Genomic DNA, 20,441 nt, shown 5'->3' with positions numbered 1-20,441 from the left:
ATAGTAAATATAAAAAAAGTTAATTTGTTCTATTTTGAAAAGTACTGATACATTCTCTAAAAATTACATTTGATTCTATACAGCTTGAGTTTAAAAGCATTTTATCTTTGCTCCTTGATAATTTGTAATTCATATGTGGTGTTTGTAGTAACTCATTATTTACATTACTTGATTTAAAAGAACAGAATTGGCGCCGAATGGGGGCACTGTGTTAGAAAGATAATTTAGATTTTTCTAGTAAAACTAAATATTTTTAAATTATTAATATTCACATCCACATTGTTTGTGGATGGGAACAAAGGGCAGCTTACTTGAATTGGTTGGATAATTTTTTTTTATTATTTACCTTGCTTGTACAATGGTATTTAATGAGTAAACAGAGTTTTGTGGATTGTATTAGTTGAAGATGAAACCAGATCTGAGGTAAATACATTGGATCCTATCACTAGCGAATCAATTATATGGATGATGATTTTCTGTCAAATGCCTCTGAAGAGGCATTTCATTTGGCAGATTGACATATAAACTTCTGAAATTAAGAAGGAAAGTGTATTAAGAGAGAAAATCAACTCACACTTTGACATTGTCTCATTAAGATTTGAATAATCTTTTTTTTTTTTTTTATTTTCTCTTAAAGTGCTTTCTTAATGAGGAAACCAAATAGACTGTACTGGCAGTTTCCTGCATACTTTTCAGAATAGAGCTGCTTGCCTTCATATTTTTTTCTTATTTCATTGTTTCATCTATCCTCTTCATTTATGTTTAAAAGGATATAGAAATACATGAATCTCCAATTCAGACATCAAGAAGGAGAATTTCAGGGAAAGATATTCTGTGAAATAACCACATAAAAATGGTTACCCAAATAATATTGAAACCTGTTGCTGTTTTAGTTCAAGTTTTATTTTTGGTGTTGCTTTTACTATTTTTCTTTAGCCAAAGGTTACATAGAACAAAATGGGATGGAATCCATTTTATTGATATTTTCTTTGTAGTATGCTGGTAGGAAAAAAGTGTATTGCTTTTGGACTTAATGAGCTTTGAACATTTATTTAGAATATTTCAGAGGTGATTATGTGAAAAAAATGTAGTAGTAGTCGAATCAGCTTAGCATTCCAGCTGCTTTTTTAATGAACCTTAAGAATTTGAACTTTTTATCTAAAATATAAGGATTTTTGAAATTCTCATTTAAAAAAAGTACTTTGTAATGGTTCCTTTTTGAATTGCTTGTTCTTAATTCCTCTCCCTATGTTGATAATTATATCCATTAAATATTATGTGTATATTATAATTCTACTCATTTTAAAATCTATTCAGATTAGATTATGCTGATAAACTTTTGTTTTGCTTTTCTGTGGGCCATCACCTCAGAAAGGGAAGGAGGATCAGCCTGCTCCCTGGCTGATCTTTAGTTACACCCATCCCATATTCAGGGTGATGATGTCATGGCTAACCATGCCCACGTTTTGCTACCCCCATTATATGGTATCGGTTGGGTACTCTCTGAGTCTGACCAAACGCCCGTGGGACTCGGGCTGCAGGAGAATGTGTCCAACGGGAGTCTCTGAAGAGGCTGCAGTGGACAAGCCCCAAAGTGCGATTGTTCGCCAACACTTTACCTTGTCCATTTCCCCTTGCCACGTGGAATCAGCCCCGGAGCACACGCAGTGCCCGCCTCCAGCTAAGAGGGGAGAAGAGCTTTGCTGCTTTTTCAGTCCTCCTCAGTGAAATCTTTCCTGCTCGTCTCTGACTGGGGAGGAGGACTGAAAATGGCTCTGTGGGGATCGAGCTCCCTTCGTCCTGCCCAGTGGTGGCACTACATGGGGAGAAGCCGTGCAAGAGTCAGTTTTCAAGCATAACATATCTCCGCATTAGCTGTGCGCTAAAGGCTCACGCTCAAAGCCATCTGGCCGTAGAGGTAGATACTGTCTCTACCAGTGGGACAGAGCCCGAGTGCGATGCGGAGGTGAACAAACCCCTGGCAGACATCTGAAGCTTTCAGAAGACCTCACAGCGTCTTGCCATTGAAGACATTTCTCTGCAGCACAATCCCACTTGTATTGTGGGTCCTTGTCGGGTCCCCCAAACCAGTGTTCCGAGGCTCCCAATGTCACACTTTTCATAGTCATGCCTGGCACTGCTCTGGACGTCTTAATTGCGTTTCTCTTCTTTCTACAGTGGCGGAACAGAATTCCCCAGAAGTCTCCAGGAGCAGGTAAGCCTGTTGTGACAGGAGATCGTTTCCTTTTACGAGAACGTGACTCTGTCCAAGACGAGGCTCCCAAAACAACCTGGCTTCAGTTTCATCAATTCTCACCCTCACCAGAAACCGTAGTTTACTTCATTATCTGACATAGAATTCGGGTTTGCTTTTCTTAAGCCCAGCACGGTCCCTGTATCCTTGGGGAATATGCTCTGAGTTCCTCCTAACCCTGCGGATAAACGTGCGTGCTCCCCCCATTCCTTTCCCTGGGGCAGCTGCTCTGCAGTCCCACAACCACCCACTCACCCAGCCTAGTGGTCCATAAAAAGTGAAAAACTAAAAGTGAAAGCAGAAGAGGTCTCAGCTGGGGCTGCAGACCTCCAAACCTCCACCCTTCCAGTTGACTGGAGGTAACTTAAACCAGGGAAAGTGAAAGCATAGACGAGGGTCTCCTGCTAAGCACATTGGCAACTGTCCTGTGTCAGAGCTGCCTAGGAACACTGAAGGGTCCAAAGACTTGCTTAGGATCACAAATCGTGCATGTGATGAGGGAAACGGGAACCTGGGTTGTTAACCTTTACTCCCAGATCTACTGCTCACTCACCACCCCTATTTTATCTATTAATAGTTATTGGATGCACAAAGAATGAACAAATGCTGTTTTTCTTTATGGCCACACTTTGTATCAGTTACCTGGCATGGATTACTTTAAAGGCACGTTTATAGGATATGTATATGTATCTTTTCCATTGTGAGAATCTATCTTATTTCTCAGGGATTATCAGGTAAATTCCAAACGTTATCAGTGTTAGTCCCTGGTAATCTGAGTCACAGTAGGAATTTCTATTGGAAATATCTGAGCAGGAGGAAGAGAAGCAATAGAAAGAAGTGGCTTGTGGACAACTGTGGTAGGAAGCTGTTAATCACATTGAGACTTTGGCATAGGAATAGTCTACTTCCCAATTAGAGGCATTCAAGGAAATTGGTATTGTATCTTGAGAAGAAGTGATAAGCTCATAATTTCTCTAGAGCTCCTAGAGGGCAAACCGACTTGGCAAAGCTTTAGCTATAAAGGCCATCAGCAGGAATAACTAAACAAAAAAGATCTCCCAGCAAGCTCAGTATTCACACAGCAAGGAAGGTTGTTTTGCAATGACCTGCAGATCTCATGCTTTGTGATTCTGCCAGTGACAAGAGTTAGTTTTAACATGGAAAAGAAGCTTGCAAAGACTAGAAGAAAGTCTTTCTACTCTCCAGATGACCAAGTAGAATTAAATATTCCTAGACAGGATACAAAGTTTTTAAAAAACAAAAAAGGGAACATATAAGTAGAAAATGAGACTGCGTTAAGAGCTTGGTGAGAAAAATCATGTCACAGAGAAGCTGAATATTTTGAACTTTTCCAGGTCTTTTTCCAAAAGAGATGATGTAAAAATGGGAGCAGAAGAATATGAAGTAAAGAAAGAGAAGGAATTGGGAAGATGATTTAGAAGCCTTAGAAACTAGGAGAAAAATCATTGATTGCAAGTTAAATATTGTAAGGGAGACCGCCAGCGGTTCCCTCAAGAAAGGAAAGATAGGAGTTTTACCGCTTGGGAGAAGAATCTGAAGTTGGGAGGAATGGAAGAAAGAATCGGCCATGAATCATATATGACAATCGAGCCCACAGATAAGCTCCTCAGCCCATCACTCATTTCCCAAGGACAGGAGACATGAGGTGGCTATAACCATGGAGATCAGAACTGTGTTCAGAGATAGATAAAGAGTAAGCCCAGTCCCATGAAGCCTCACTCCAAGCACAGACTTTTACGGCTTAATGATAGGGGTTAGAGCAGCAGAGGTGAAAGAAGGAGCATGGCCAGAGGCCTGCTCCATGAGAGAGAGAGAGAGAGAGAGAGAGAGAGAGAGAGATAGTAGTAAGGAAGAAAGATGAGTGGGTAAAGCTGGGCTGGGCCTGTGGGCTCTTCTATTTATTGATTAACATATGCAAAGATACATAATGCATAGTAATTAATGACATAGGGGATTATCATTGGTAGAAAGGTAAATTGTCATAAGATAAGGGCGGATCCTTCTTCAGCCTGGGGAGAACAAAGAAACCTACTTTCCACCCAAACTAGTTGGGATCAAAGTTCATTGTCTTACTGGCCATGCACAGGACAGAGAATGCTCTCTCTTTAGGCCAACTTTATGGCTTAATTATAAAAGAAGACTTCATGTGAAAAGGGAAAAACAAGTGAGCTGAAGGATAAGGGTTTAAAGAGATGAAAGAAAATGGGAAAGATAATGTAAAGGTTCTGAAGAAGAGGAGGAGGTGGGACCAAACTGAAAGTGGAATGGTAGAAGAATTTACAAAGCCAAAATAAATTTAATAAAAATAAAATAAATAAATAAATAAAATAAATTAACATTGACAAAGGGGGATTTAAAAAGACCAAATAAATAAAATATATTGATAAAATTTAAGAAGGAGAAAGGAAGTTTAGATGTGCCTATCAAAGAATTAAGGAGAACTTCAAAAAAATTTAGTATTTTAGACAAATCCTAAGTAGCAGAGAAAAGGAGCTTGAGAGTACTGGATTGGGAGTAAGTCTATGGAGATCAACTGGATTCAAGTTCCTTCTTTCTCACTAATTGGTTTCATAACCCTAGGCAAATCCATAAATTCTTCAGTGTTCCCAGGCAACTCTTGACACCAAACACTTGCCAGTGTGCACCATTTTCTCTCTAGAAGTTCCCTGTGTCAATGAAATCACAAGTCAAGGAGGTGATTAGAATGATAGCTCTAGAGTGAAGTCCCCTGAAAACCAAGGGGCTCAGGGAGTGTACAGAAGTGCTACTTTGTAAGAAAGACAAAGACTGATCACCATTTTTTTTCTCCTATGTGATTGATGGAAGTATTCTTTAAGGAGATAAATCTTAAGCTAGATCTTGAAGTGGTGCACAATGAGTGTTAGCAGATAGGAAGAAATCAAGAAGACACCCTGAGCGTGTCAAAATTATTTTGCAAATAGTTTCTACTCTGTTATATAATATTATTTGACTGAGTTTCATCAATGATTATATTGCATCTAGGAGTGTTTGTACTTTTAATGAATATACTTTTCTGAAATTAGAATATATTCCCTACTCATATCTAGAATTGAAATCTGTTGAAGCCAACCTCAAGAAACATGAGATCATGTGAAATTGTTTGGCAGATGATTTTAGTAAAGAAGTCACAGAGAGTGCTGACATGTTACACATTCACTGAGATTTTTTGTGATTAATGATGTCTCATTGTCTTCATTGGTTAACTTTAATTAAGTTTGTTTATTTAACTAATTAATTTAGAATATTTGTCCATGGTTACATGATTCATGTTCTTTCCTCCCTTCCTCCCATAGTCAATGAGCAATTCCACTATTTCCATATTATTAATATTTTCAATAGAGTTCACATCCCCAGTCATATCCCCATTGACCCATGTGATCAAGTAGTTGTTTTTATTTTGTGTTTCTACTCCCACAGTTCTTTCTCTAGATGTGGATATCAGTCTTTCTTATAAGTCTCTCAGAATTGTCCTGGATCGTTGCATTGCTGCTGGTAGCGAAGTCCATTACATTTGATTGTGCCATAGAATATCCTATCTCTGTGTACAGTGTTTTCTTGGTTCTGCTCAATTCACTCTGCATCAATTCCTGGAGGTCATTATTCCTTTTAGCACAATAGTATCCCATCCATTGGTTAACTTTAAAGTGATTCAAAATTAGGAAGTCAGATTATTCTGGACAGTAGAGTCACTGACAGCTTCTGCAACAATTTATTTTCCCTACCCAAATGAATCATGGGGTAGAAATTGTTTCCATATCCTGCTCTATTAAGTAATCCCTTTTAGTGTGTCATCTGGTGGCAAAACACCAGGCAACAATTCAAAAGCCTTTTTGATGATTTTCTTCTGGAAATAAAGCTCATTATTTTTTTCTTCTTAAAAGATTTTCTGATAAACCTGGGCTTGATGATTCCTGGTCATCCTCAGATGAAGAATTAGATTTTAGTATTCAGGTAAAGCATCCTTCTGAAATTTGGAGGGGCATGGATACCTTCTCACCCTTTCTAGCTTCCTTTTATGTTTTGTTTTCCTATTAGAATTTAAGTTCTTTGAGGGGAGGGAATGTCTTTTCTTTTGCTTGTATTTTCAGCACTTACCACTGTGTCTGACATAGACTGAGTTCTTAATATTTTTTCTAAGCTTTTTTTTAAGCTAATATTTTTCCTAAGGTTTTTGTGATTCCAGTATTGATTACAATTTTATTGCAGTATGATTTCTAAAGGTTCTGTTTAGAATTCCTGTCTTTAATTAAAAAAAATTATCTACATTATAATCTATATACATGAAATTTCTGTGTGATGAAATTTATTGATATAATGTCCTGGTTTAGATGACCTCAAAAGACTTGCACTTCACTTTGGGGACATTAAGTACAATATAAGACTTCAGTTTTAAAGGGAAACAATGAAAATATGCAAACGAGTGTACAAGTAGATTTTCACAAGGGGAGAGGGAACAAGAGCAGTGTAGCACTTAGTAGGATATCAGCTCCTTCACGAACTTGCAGCCTTGTGCTTATCATTTCTCTCTCTACTGTGTATGTGAATGTGTTGCATTGCCAATGTGTAAGTGAAAATGAGGTTATTAAAATGAGGAAAATGCTTAGAGGCACAAAAATTATAAAGATTAATGTTGAGGATTGACAGTATATGAATTACTGTTATTATCCAACTTAATTTGTATACTTGCTGAAAATTATTTTCTAACACTTTTCTATTCTTTTAATTTTACAAACATAACTTGCTGTACAGATCTCTTTGTATAATGAAACCTATTGATTTTGTCTCCATTAAGTCTTCTGTTTCATTCAGAAAGGTATCCTCTACAGTTGGTGAAAATATTTTATTCCAATTTTTACAGCTCTTAATTTAAACATTTAAATTATTAATGTTATTAGTTTTTATTGTAGTGTATGGAACAAGGTATAAATCTAAAACCTTAGTTTCTATTACTTGCCTACAGAAATCTTAAGCACTGAAGAAATCTTATTGGTCACTCTTCTGGCTATGATTTATTGGATCTAACCTTCAAAACTTCAGTCATATAATTCCTTGCCCTTGGAATACTTTTTCCCAATTTACTTTTTGACACTGTAAATTATAAATGAATGTTTAAAAGCACATTTCTTCCAAGAAACCTTCCTTCATCTGATTTCTCCCTTCCTTATGGAAGTGAGTTCTTCATCTGATATCAATTAATACCTTGAGTTGTGTAAACCTTAAATTCCTTAGACTTATAAATGTTGGAAATTTCACCATTGGGATATTTCATACTTGGAAAATTTCTTACTGATAGTCTATTGGAATGGGAACCCCATTGGCATGGGAGGTTCCTTCTCTTCCCTTCTTCAGATTACTTTAGGACAGAAACCTTTTGCTGAACAATGGAAAGGACTTTGACCTATGCTTAAGCATAGAACAGGAATTTCTTTGAGTCATGATTGATTTTAGAATTGATACAATGGAGATACTTGGAATCAATCTCCACCCTATTCAGTCCTAACAGGATTAAGGGCTGCAGCCTAGATCAAAGATTTAATCATTTGAAAATATGACCTTCAACAGACATGTGCAAAAGCCAGAAACCTCTGGGCGGTCCTGGGTTAAGCTAGAGCCTCCATTGGCACAGGGAAATTGATGAACAGTGATTGGTAGATGGGAGAACTGAGGGGAGGAACTTGGATGGTTTCCTTAAAGATAGGAGGGTCTGGAGACTTGAGGTGGTTGAGGAGTTTGGTCGGGGTGATTGCGGTGGACTCGGAGAAGCTTGCGCTGAAGGAAGCTGAAGGTGGGGGCCTCTGAGACTGTTTCTCCATTTTGGTCACGTGAGTGATAGGGACTGATCTCTTTTCTTTGCCCCAGCTATCTAAGGGCTTGGGCCTTTTGGCCCAGCCTAAACAGAAGGGGTATTTAAGCCCTATTCCCTTCTCTCCCTTTTTCTTTCTCTCTATCTCTAATTCCTTTCTTGCTCCTATTGTAATTAAACTCCAAAAAAGGCTGACGGCTGACTTGAGTTTTTCATTTAGGAATTACATAGCTGAATTCCTTGGCGACCTTAAATTAATATATATCAGTCTTTTAAAGTGATTCCCTTGTCACAGTTGCTTCATACCACCTTCGTTTATCATAAAGTGCTTATTAATATAAGTTATTTCTGTAAGCATCTTATACCTCTTTGGGAACTGCACATCTCTTTTTATCACCTATTGAATCTAATAATTTGCACATATCATCAGTTGTATTGCCTTTTTTGTTTACTTCTAAGAGAAAAGGCACTATAAGAAAGGAGCTATTATATAATTAATAATGATAACAATGGGTAACACATGTTGCACTTACTATGTGTAAGGTACTGTGGTAAGCATTTTATAATTATCTAATTTGATTAATGTTGTGTGGAAGAGGCATGAAGGAAGAAGAGAGAATTTCATGCATACAAGACAGAAATCTGGGGACATCATCTGTCAATCAAGGTGAACATTCCAAATACAATGTTCCCAGGAAAGTCAGTTGGAGCCTGGCCAGGAGATGAACTGAGAGACTTCCTTGGCTCATGACCAAGGGAGAGACTGGCTTTTTTTCTGACCTAAGCTGAGGCTTTGGTATGGCTGATGTTGGTAATTGATCGTTATATACTGGTCTGATTAGAAGAAGACAGAAGAAAATCAATTGTCCTTCATAACTCCCTGACAGACTTGTGTCACAGCTGTAACAGGACTGACATTTCCCAAATCCTCCTAACCCTCATTATAGACTAGGGATAACCCCATCCCTCTTACCTCAATTTCCATCCTTATCCTGTTTTCCCCAATAAACCCCCTTACTTGAGAAAGGAAGAAAAAGGAGTTTTTCCTCATAAACCTCACAGTTCACCTCTGATTTACATAGAAAGGTGGCTGGCTAACAGGGGGGGGAGAGGAAGGGAGGCAGGAGGGTGTTGGTGGAAAACTGGGAGGTGAAGGGTAGAGGGTAGGAAATATCTTGATCTATTAGCCATCAGTAGTGATCCTTAGGCAACCCCAGAGTATCCCCTCTAAGGGTATCTCTATAGGCACTCCAGAATATCTCTTCCTTTTACAACTAGGCACCTTGACATTTCCCCTAGTATCTCTCTATCGCCAAGTATCTCATTTATTACAACTCAAAAAATCTTCTCAGTATCATTTCTAATACAATTGTTACCCTCATTTTGCAAATAAGGAAACTGAAACAACTAGAGGCTAAGTGATTTGCCTAAGGGTCACACAACTAGTGTCTGAGGAAAGATTTGGACCTAGACCTTTCTAATTACAGACCTGATGTTTTATTATTCACAATGGTTCCCCCCCCCCCCCCTGAGGTAACCATCTCCTACTTTTATAGACTATGGTGTGTTTTATTTGGTAGATGCTTTTAGGTTTATGATTCATACTGCTTTATTTTGTGAACACTGTGTTCCAATTTTTTAGTCCTTTCTCTTAAAAAATTCTTGAAAACTCTGCTATGATACTATATAAAATTTAGTACTTGATGTATATGCCTCTGACAGCTTGTAGTAGGGAAGGCAGTATGATATGGTGGCAATAAATTAGGGCACTACAAAGGATAGAAGATAAATGAGAGCAGGGATGGAAGGATCTAATGAGAGTTCTTTTTAGGACAAGGGAGACATTGTATAGGCAACAGGGAATGAGCTAGTAGAATGGGGGATATTAAAAATAAGGAATAAGAGTTGGTACGACAGGGAAAATTTTTTGGAGGATATAGGATGAGATGGGATTGTCTGAACAAGTCTGAAGGAGTAAGGGAACTTCATCATGTGATAGAGGTGAAGTAAATGACCTCAGAAACATGTCTAAGTGACAGGAAATGCAAAAAAAAAAAAACAAGGAGAAGAGGGAACTCATGGCAAATGGCCTCACTTTTTAAAATAATATGTGAGGCAAGGTGAAGTGAAAATGAGGGAAAGGGGATCCATGGAATCTATTTTAAAGGAGATGAAGGAATGGAAGTGCAACTGGGGAGAGTGGGATAGTGAATATACACTTGGGTTGTTTAAAGGCAATGAAAGGCCTAATACAGTATATATAATGGATTTTTGTTGGTCCTAGGCAAAATGGATGCATGATTTTCTCATTTTAAGTGGTTTCCCATTTAAGCTTATGCATTGGATTTCTTTCAAGAAATGGTACACATGTTTAACTAGACTGTCAAAAAATGAAACCAATTTTATTACCACCACAAAGAGTACAGTTATGAATTTTTGTACAACTGTTTTCATTATCTCTGTGGGGTACAAACATAAGTAAGTGGTAATTAGTGGTATTGCTGGATCAGACCATGCATTCTTTTGAAGTCCTTTGGTCAGAGTTTCAAATTGTCTTCCAGGATGGTTGGATCAATTCACAACTCCACCAGCAATGCATTAGTGTCTCAATTTTGCCACATCCCCTCCAACATTTATTATTTTCCTTTACTGTCATATTGGCCAATCTGTGGGGTGTGAGGTGATACCTCAGAGTTGTTTTTATTTGCATTTCTTTAATCAGGACAGATTTAGAACCCTTTTCCATGTGATTGTTGATAGTTTTGATTTTACAGGGTGCTGACCAGCAGCCGCTACACTAAAAGGAATATTCTCCCAATTATTCTTTGAGGAGCAGAGGTGAAGCTGGAGGGATGAATAAAGAATTTGAGGCAGACACTTACACAGACCAGACAATAGAACGAAGCAGAAAGATAAAAATAATTAACACTAGGTGAATCAGGAATGAGGATAGAGGTCAGTTAAGAGAGTAACCTCTGATAGATTTAGAGCTTATTCTCCAAGTGCAGATCACACTGCCTTGAGGTCAGGAGAGAAGGAAGATCTTTATAGAGAACAAAGGAGCTCCATTAAGGGAGCAGGTTCCTGGCTTGGGGCCAAGTTCCAAGTAATGGAAAGAAAGGTAAAAGAGAGGGGCTTCTCAGTATTTATTGGGATAATGAGGTAAGAGATACATAATGCATAGGCATCAGCACACAGTGGATTGCTATTGGTTCAAATGTAAATTACAACAAGTTTGAGGCCTGGATTACCTTAACCAGGTGAACACAAAGAAACCTGGATTTGTGCCAGAATGTTAAGAATGCTGGGATCAAAGGTCAATACCTTTACTGCCATGTGCAGGTCTGACCATGCGTTTCTCAATACAATTCTACAGATCAAACATCTACCTTATACATACACATGTGTGGACCGTTACAGATTTCTTCATCTGAAAATTGCCCATCATAGCCTTTGTGACAATTTGTCAATTGGGGAAAATGAAGGGGTGTCCCTCAATTGGGGAATGTCTGATCAAAGTGTGGTATATGATGGTGATGAATACTATTGTGCTGTAAGGAGTGATGAACTAGAGGATTTCTATATTGGCTGGAAGAACCTCCAGGAACTGATGCAGAGTGAAATGAGCAGAACCAGGAGAACATTGTACACAGAAAGAAAAACACTGTGGAACAATCGAATGTAGTCAACTTTGCTACTCGTAGCAATGAATGATCCAGGACAATCCCAAGGGACTTATGAAAAAGAATTCTCTCTACATGGAAAGAATGAACTGTGTAGCAGTTCTGTGTAGCAGAAATGCAGAAGAAAAATGTTTACTTATCACTTGTTTGTATAGGTACATGAATTTGTGTTTTGGTTTCAAAAGATTGCTTCATTGAAAAAATAAATAATATGGAACTAGTTTTCAAGTGATAACAATTATAACCACCATTGGAATGGTTTGTTGGCCCTGGGAGGGGGCAAGGATGAGGAGAGGGAGAGGAAATGAGTAAAGTAACCATGGATAAATATTCAAAAAAAATAAATTCAAACTATTAATGACCTCTGTTTTAGATTTGTGTTGGATTTTTTTCATACAATTTTTATAATGCTTGGTTCTTGGCATTGATTAAAAAGCAATAGCAGTGGATAATAAAATACCCCAAGTAGTTTTTTAGCTGGTGAAGCCTAGTCCTTCCAAGTACCTGCATGCAACAGAAATCAGTTCAGGCAATCAAACATTGTTTGCAATTGATGTTCAGTAAACATTCAGGAGTTCCAGTCCTTAAATGAAGACCCGAGAAACCTAAAATCAAAATCTCAGCTTTTCTCAGTGGATCAATGAAGGCATTTGGGAACTTATGTGAACTGAAATTCTTAAAGCCTGTTTTTTTTTTTCTGTCTAGCCTCCTCTTCTTAGCAAGAACCTTTGACATCTTACTGGTAAAGTTGTGAAACAGGGTGAGCAAAAATATCTAGCAAAAGTGAGGCTGACAATTGTATTACCCCTGTTCCCTCAGTCTTGAGAACAATCTCTTCTTAACTTGGGATAATTTTATCTATACTGAAATTCAGAAAGAAGTCAAAACTAATAAGTAATGACTAACTAACTCATTATAAGGAATGATGTAGGTGGTACAAAGAATTATTAATTTCTAAAACCTAATATTTTTCAATGATATGGCAAAGTGCTGAAGAATATAACAAAATAGTCCAGAAGAATTTATGCTATTTTCTATACAGTCATCAGATTAATAATATTACATTCATGAATCTCAGAGAAATGGGGAAGATTAAATGTAAGTATGTCATAGAAATTGATCTGGATTATACTCATTGGTTTTTTGTTTTGTCTCGTCAGAACCCTCCCAAGCTGAACTTAAAGAAACTAATAACTGCCACTCCGCAAATAAGGAGAATCAGTAAGTTATTTGTGTTATTTCCTCTCTTGTATTATCTCCTTGAAATGATAGATCCTTTCATGGTACTCTTGATTTTTTTTAATATAGAAGATGAAAAAAGTAGCACTGTCAAAACAGAACTTAGAACTTGTCTTAGCCATAACCAAACAGATAATGAAAAAGAAGATGTCACAGATTCCCTTCTTCATCCTTCATCCCAAGCCCAGTACTCCCTTCATCCTGCCCATCTCTCACCTGGTACCTTTTCAATGCCTGTCCAGAAGTTGTCTGCCCCTGTAGACAGCAATAAGGTAATTATATTTGAAGTGGTTCTTATCCTTTCTATATTTTTTCACCCTTTAACCTTTCCTCCCATGTAAGTATTGTTTCCCCTCTATTTCATAAATAAACTTCTGACTCAAGATATAATAATTTTTGGCGACCATGTTATTTCATATAAATTTAAGTTCAACCATTAATTCCAACCTTTAAAGTATATATGAAATGGAGAATGGAAACTTTTTGAATAACAGATATTATATAAATAATCACAAGAGATTTGGTGGCCATTGTATCTGCTAAAGAGATCAAGAGAAAAATATGTAGTGTGGGAGACCTCTAGAGAGGGGAGTAATTGCATCGAATACTCGTTTCTGTCAGCAATGAATTGTACAGTAGAATAGATTTGGGTGATGTGACTAACCCTCTCTTTTTCCAAAATTTACAAACACTCTCAAACACACACATTATAAAACCTTGAGCAGTTTGTGCTTTATAGGCTCCCCTCAGTGTTAGTGTGACATGGATTGGCTACTGTACCTTTGGCCCCAAATATTGCTTTCTACTCCAATACTTTTAGCAGATAAGAAAATTGTATTTTGAATGTACAGAAAGTAAAATATTCTAACTTCCTTATCAATAATTATTGAAAGAGGATAAAAATAATTATGACATTTATAATAATATTTTATACTACATTTAGGGAACATTTCCTGACTTAGAATTGTATCATTATTACATCATTTCTGCATTAATAATAAAATAATCTAATTAATTATATAAAATAATAAAAATAAAACCCTCAAAGTTTTCATTTACATGACTAAATTAATCCATTCACTGATTTCACTAAAGTTCCTCATGGGTAGAACATATGAAAAGGGAAACTAGGGGACTGAGTGAATATGGGTGAAGGGTTAAAGGAGAGAAGACAGAGAGAGAGAACAGAGACTCAGAGATGCAGAGAGTTCCAGCATGACATAAACCTGACACTGAGTTATCTCTGGTGGTAAATAGCTTTTTCTTAGCCTGACACACAGATTTTTATTGGGGTTATGAGAAGAAGGGGAAGGGATAAGAGACAAATTAACCTTCTGAGGTACTGGTCACAAGATACTAAGACAATGGATATAGCTACAGCCCACATCAGGAGTTCAGTTGACCTAAGGCATGTAAGCATTATCTGACGCAAAAGCTAGGTGATTGTTATTGGCCGTACATAGAGACTGGTGTCTAGTTGATCTTCTGGAGGGTAGCCTTGGGGATGGGTTGGAATATTACAAGATTGAAGTCTTCATTGAACTGGTCATCTAAATCAGTCTGGTGAAATCAGCACATTGCTCAGAAGTGTGGTTTTTGAGTACTTATATAGTATTTTCAAGATCTGTATATGCCTGGACTGCCACCCTAAATTTGCCTGTGTAGTGTAAATCGAAAAGTATACGTATGAGGCGGTCGTTTTGGAGAAGACAGTATTTAAAGCATTTATTGCACTTTCTGTAGAACTCTCCTTTCTCTCTAAGTGTGGGGGTAAGTCTTCATAATTTCAGAGCAGAACACAGAATTTATCTCTGCTCTCCACAATGAACCTGCTAACTATTTTGTTGGTCTTTGCATTGCTTAAGAGAGTCTCTGAAAATCTTCCCAAAGGATCTACAAGACAAAAATCTGCAGCCACCACACCAACAATGAAAGAAGTTTTTTCAAGTGGACAACTTGAAGGTAAGATTATATTAAATAGGAAATAAATTGGTAAAAAGTAATTAATAAACATTTTAAAAGGGTTCTTGAAGCCAGTGAGGAGTTGGGAGAGGAACTTGCCGTCAACTGTGTGTAAGATAAGAATGTGCAGGAAGTCTTAGTGCCACCGAGCAGCACTATGCAGTATCACGGAAAGCTTGTCTGAGAAAAGCACAAAAGAGGAGCTAAGAAAGGAAGGCACTAGGAGGGAAATCAGGAGAAGTACTGGAAGGAGAGTGAAAGAATTCAAGGGAAAGAGAAAACCTTTCACTTGCTCTAACGATCTACGAGTACATTGTTTTAGATGTTTTCAAAACCGCTACAGATCTACCTTGTCTGTTTTATAACAGACTGTATTCAATTCTTGGGCAAAAAAAAAAATCTTTATTCCAGGCTTTGGATGATGCCCCCCCCCCCCAATACACACCTACAGAGAAATATTGGTCACCTGGAGCCGCCGAGCCTATCCCCGTCTGCCAGGAATTAGACACACATGTCCAAGCTGTCCATAGAAAATGAATGTTTTCCAGTCAGAAAACATGGCCAGCCTGAGAAAAGAAAAAGCGAGCCACGCTTAGAGGGAGACCGGGCGTTTGGTCTATTCTCTCTCTGTCCAGATGCGCCCAGTTAATGTCTTTTTTTAGCCCAGTTGTGTGAGTGCCACCAAGATGAGAGCTCATGTTTTTGGTTCTGAAAGTTAAGCTCTGCAAAGCTGCCTCTTGCTTTGGAGTTTGCAGGCAGTGGGGCTGCAAGGCAGAGTTCTGTGGCATGTTGAAAAGATGTTTTTGAGCCAGCTGCTTTTCCTGAGTGCTTGGACCCACTGGAGCTTGGCCAAAGAGCAGGTTTTTCCTCTGGAGCTTTTTGCATTTTTCTGTATCAACATTTAGTGACAGCGTGACTGTGATCTGAGAGAGATTCCCAACTGACGCAGAAGCAAGAAGATCTTTCTTTCCTGGTCTTTGGGATCCTGCATGTGTGAAGACAGACTCTTGGCCCAAGTTGGCCAGAAGCCATCCGCCCTCCCCTTGGAGGCAGAATCTATAGCACCTTCTACAGGGCTAATAACCCAATTTATACTTGCAGGTTAGGTGCCCTTAGAAGGCGGCTGACTTCTCTTGGACTTCTAGGGGTAACCCTGTAGGGCTATAACTCTAACACGATTGCTAATGATCCCCTACCAGTATGTTAATCGATGAGGCTATTGGAAGTAGGTTAGATCAGACAGTTGGGATTTTAAGATAGAATAAGGAGCAATAGGGAGGTCTGCTTGAGACAAGAAGAAAGACTGTGAGGCCAAGAGGCACGTGGGAAAAACTTAGCACCCCTCATAGAATTAGGGGACTCAAACCCTTAGTAGGAGCCTTTCTTCCTCTTAAAACTGTAACACTATCAATAAGGGTTGTTGTTTGTTTACCAGGGCTAACTTGTTACCTAATGCTCTTCAGTTCCTCGAGCAACAGTTACAAAGTAAGGGAAGTTGGATACAGGCTGATCCAACTTGTGTTGATTTTTTTTAAACACTTGCCCACCTTCCGTCTTGGAGTCAGTACTGTGTATTGTTTCCAAGGCAGAAGAGTGGTCAGGGATAGGCTATGGGGGTTAAGTGACTTGCCCAGGGTCACCCAGCTGGGAAGTGTCTGAGGCCAGATTTGAACCTAGGACCTCCCGTCTCTAGGCCTGGCTCTCCATCCACTGAGCTATCCAGCTGCCCCCTACAGTTTATTTTATTTTTACAGTTTACATTATTAATATTACAGTGCAAAGCTTTACCCAGAGGTTAGTTATACTACCTATGTTACTGATGCAGATAGAAAAAGTACAGGATTGTGTTTGTGCTATTTTGGAAGTATCTCTTTTAAGACTTCTTTCAATTTCTTAATATTATTATGGATGTGTATAAAGAAATAACTATAAAATAAGCAATGGTTTTCAAAACTTTGAATTTGATTTATCTCTTTTAAAGATAGAAAATTAAACTGAAAAGTCTAGTTATAAGGAGGTCCTTTGGAAGAAAATTGGATTTCTTGTCAGTATTTTTGTAAACAGGGTTGTTTTCCATGGCTGTTGAGGTAAAATTGTTGAAAATAATATTGAATTAGCAATTCTGAATTTATAAAAAGTTTGACTTTATTTACAATAGCTTTCAAGTTATTGTACATCCTTTCTTAAGTACATTTTATATATTACTTTTCCTCATGAATAGATCAAGAAATTTTCAGAGGGATAAATTAACAGATAAAAGAGGGATAGACATGCCAGTAGGCAGTATGAATATGGAAATATATGATTTGCTATTATCCTACAAGTATACATCTATGTGTATGTTTTCAGAATATTTGTTTCAAGTGCCTTAATTTCATGATAAAAATGGTACATAAATTATTTTAACTGTTTTATCTTTACTGTTTACATATTGCCTGATATATCACTAATTAAGAAATCATTCATACTATGAGCACTTGTAGTATAACTGCATTAATCATACTCTGCTGTCAAATTAGTACATCAGCTTTGTAATTAATCATCTCTGAGATGTGACTATCCATTTTTATTAAAAAATAACTTTTATGTGTATCACTTTAATACTAGAATATGTGCACATATTTGAATCCCTGGAAAACTGATCTTGTTCCAATGTAAATTGTATGTTGTATCAACATGATATTCTTGTTGTATTTTGAGTATGAATCATGGATTCTAAATTCTATCATGCAAATCTATTAATCAAAATTATACATTCATTCATTAAATCCTATAACAAGCTGCCACATACCTATTTCTTTTGCATGAAGTTTGTTACTTAATCATATTTAAATACATTTGATGATAAATCTTTTATTCTGGTTTTAGATTATACTGAGAAATATCATAAACTGCAGGTAATTATATTACTTTTGTTACCCAATTTTTATTGCACATTTTCAGTATAAGTCTATAGTTATTTAGTTATCTTATTTCACAGTTCACTCAACCTACTCTTGAAATAAAAGATTCTTTCACAAACCAAGAAACAAAAAAAGGCATTAAGAAAAAAGAAAAATCAGGCAAGTTTTATATTTCCACAATTTTGAAAGAGTGTATATTTTAAATATTTTTCAATAGTCATTTTAATTTTTTCCTTCCCTTACTCCCCTACTTGTATTACAGATTTACACTGAGGCAATAGAGAGCCTCAAAAGGCATTAGAGCAATAGAATTGTCCATTTTATGTCTTTAAGATTACGTGACAGCTTTGTGTTAGACTGGCCAGAGAAGGTAAGAATCAGAGATAAGGAGTCCAGTTAGTTATTTATCACAAAAGTCTAGAAAAGTTGATGAGAACATGAAGCAGGAGTATAGCTTTGTGAAAGAAGAGGAGGGAAGAGATGAGAGAGCTGGGGTAAAATCAACGGGGCTTAGTGCCCTTTGGATGTATGTTTATAAACATTGAACAGACATTTAATATTCACACATGCAGATATAGAGATATATAGGTGTATATAGTTGTATGTCAAAGATGTGGGCCCAAGTGCCTGAGAAGTTGGGCTCACCTTTAACAAAATGTAAAAGGTAGGAAAGGTCTAAGGAGTTTGCAGGTAGGGGAGGCGAGGCAGAGAAATAATGAGGTTGAGTTTGTTCATTTTTGTGTTTGAAGATCCAGGACACAGAGTCGTGAGGAATCCTGGAGTCAGTCCTAAAAGATGGGGGTTTTCCAAGGCAGAGGTCAGCCCGATCACTCTCTCCCTTCCTCTGGATGCTGTAGCTCTTGGACATAAACAATGGCTGAGGCCAGGTAAGGCCAAGAAAGACAAAGACTGCGGAAAGGGTGTCCTGTTCAGCAGTTAAGGTACCAGGGATAACCTTATAGGAAGCCACTTCAGGAGCGTGTTAGTTACAAAGCCAGATTCAAAGGGTTTGAGGTGAGAATTACAGGGAAAAGGAAGGAACGTTTTTTATAAACATTATTTTATTTGGTCATTTTCAAACGTTATTCATTAGAAACAAAGATCACCTTTTTTTTTCCTTACCCCCTCCACCCATCCCTCCCATTGGTGACGCATGATTCCTCTGAGTGTCACATGCATCCTCAACCCGAGCCCATTTCCCTGCTATTGGTTTCTGTAGGAGGGTCCTTGATCATATCCCCTCCACCCCTGTAGTCAAGCTGTTGTCCTTCCTCCGTGTTTTTACTCCCACTGTTTGTCCTCTGCTTGTGGGTAGTTTTTTTTTTTGGTTTTGTTTTTTTCACCTTGGTCCCTGCAGGTTGTTCAGGGACATTGCACTGAGACTAAAGGAGAAGTCCATTACGTTCTCTTGTACCACAGTGTATCAGTCTCTGTGTACAACGTTCTCCTGGTTCTGCTCCTCTCACTCTGCATCACTTCCTGGAGGTCCTTCCAGTCTCCATGGAATTCCTCCACTTTATTATTCCTTTTAGCACAGTAGTATTCCATCACCAACAGACACCACAATTTGTTCAGCCATTCCCCAATTGATGAGCATCCCCTCATTTTCCAATTTTTGGCCACCACAAAGAGCGCAGCTATGAATATTCTTGTACAAGACTTTTTCCTTATTATCTCTTTGGGGTACAAACCCAGCAGTGCTATGGCTGGATCAAAGGGCAGACAGTCTTTTATCGCCCTTTGGGCATAGTTCCAAATTGCCCTCCAGAATGGTTGGATCCATTCACAACTCCACCAGCAATGCATTAGTGTCCCTACTTTGCCACATCCCCTCCAGCATTCATTACTTTCCTTTGCTGTCATGTTAGCCAATCTGCTAGGTGTGAGGTGATACCTCAGAGTTGTTTTGATTTGCATCTCTCTGATAATAAGAGATTTTAAGAACACTTTTTCATGTGCTTATTAATAGTCTTGATTTCTTTAACTGAAAACTGCCTATCCATGTCCCTTGCCCATTTATCAATTGGAGAATGGCTTGATTTTTTGTACAATTGCTTTAGCTCTTTATAAATTTGAGTAGTTAGACTGTTGTCTGAGGTTTTTGTTATGAAGATTGTTTCCCAGTTTGTTGCTTCCCTTCTAATTTTGGTTGCATTGGTTTTGTTTGTACGAAAGCTTTTTAATTTGATGTAGTCAAAATTATTTATTTTACATTTTGTGGTTCTTTCTATGTCTTGCTTGGTTTTAAAGTCTTTCACTTCCCACAGGTATGACATGTATACTATTCTGTGTTCACCTAGTTTACTTATAGTTTCCTTCCTTATATTCAGGCTGTTCACCCATTCTGAGTTTATCTTGGTGTAGGGTATGAGGTGTTGATCCAAACCTAGTCTCTCCCACACTGTCTTCCAGTTTTCCCAGCAGGTTTTGTCAAATAGTGGGTTTTTGTACCAGAAGCTGGGCTCTTTGGGTTTGTCATATACTATCTTGCTGAGATCATTTACCCCAAGTCTATTCCACTGATCCTCCTTTCTGTGTCTTAGCCAGTACCAAAT

General features: G+C 37.8%; 1 protein-coding gene across 4 annotated transcripts in view; it reads left to right on the top strand.

Moving 5' to 3' along the window:
- Window positions 1-20,441, top strand: part of LOC100032400 (ankyrin repeat domain-containing protein 26-like) — a 130,919-nt gene that overhangs the window by 44,857 nt on the left and 65,621 nt on the right. For all 4 annotated transcript variants that reach the window (XM_056797343.1, XM_056797342.1, XM_056797344.1 and 1 more), the window contains 8 exons: window positions 2,179-2,215; window positions 6,178-6,247; window positions 12,943-13,003; window positions 13,091-13,293; window positions 14,887-14,983; window positions 17,852-17,880; window positions 17,964-18,045; window positions 18,636-18,773. In XM_056797343.1, the coding sequence (XP_056653321.1) occupies window positions 2,179-2,215; window positions 6,178-6,247; window positions 12,943-13,003; window positions 13,091-13,293; window positions 14,887-14,983; window positions 17,852-17,880; window positions 17,964-18,045; window positions 18,636-18,773 (717 nt within the window). The remainder of the gene's footprint in view (window positions 1-2,178; window positions 2,216-6,177; window positions 6,248-12,942; window positions 13,004-13,090; window positions 13,294-14,886; window positions 14,984-17,851; window positions 17,881-17,963; window positions 18,046-18,635; window positions 18,774-20,441) is intronic.

This window comes from Monodelphis domestica, chromosome 5 (assembly GCF_027887165.1).
Source record: "Monodelphis domestica isolate mMonDom1 chromosome 5, mMonDom1.pri, whole genome shotgun sequence".
Classification (NCBI taxonomy): domain Eukaryota; kingdom Metazoa; phylum Chordata; class Mammalia; order Didelphimorphia; family Didelphidae; genus Monodelphis; species Monodelphis domestica.
This window is presented reverse-complemented; position numbering and strand designations above follow the sequence as displayed.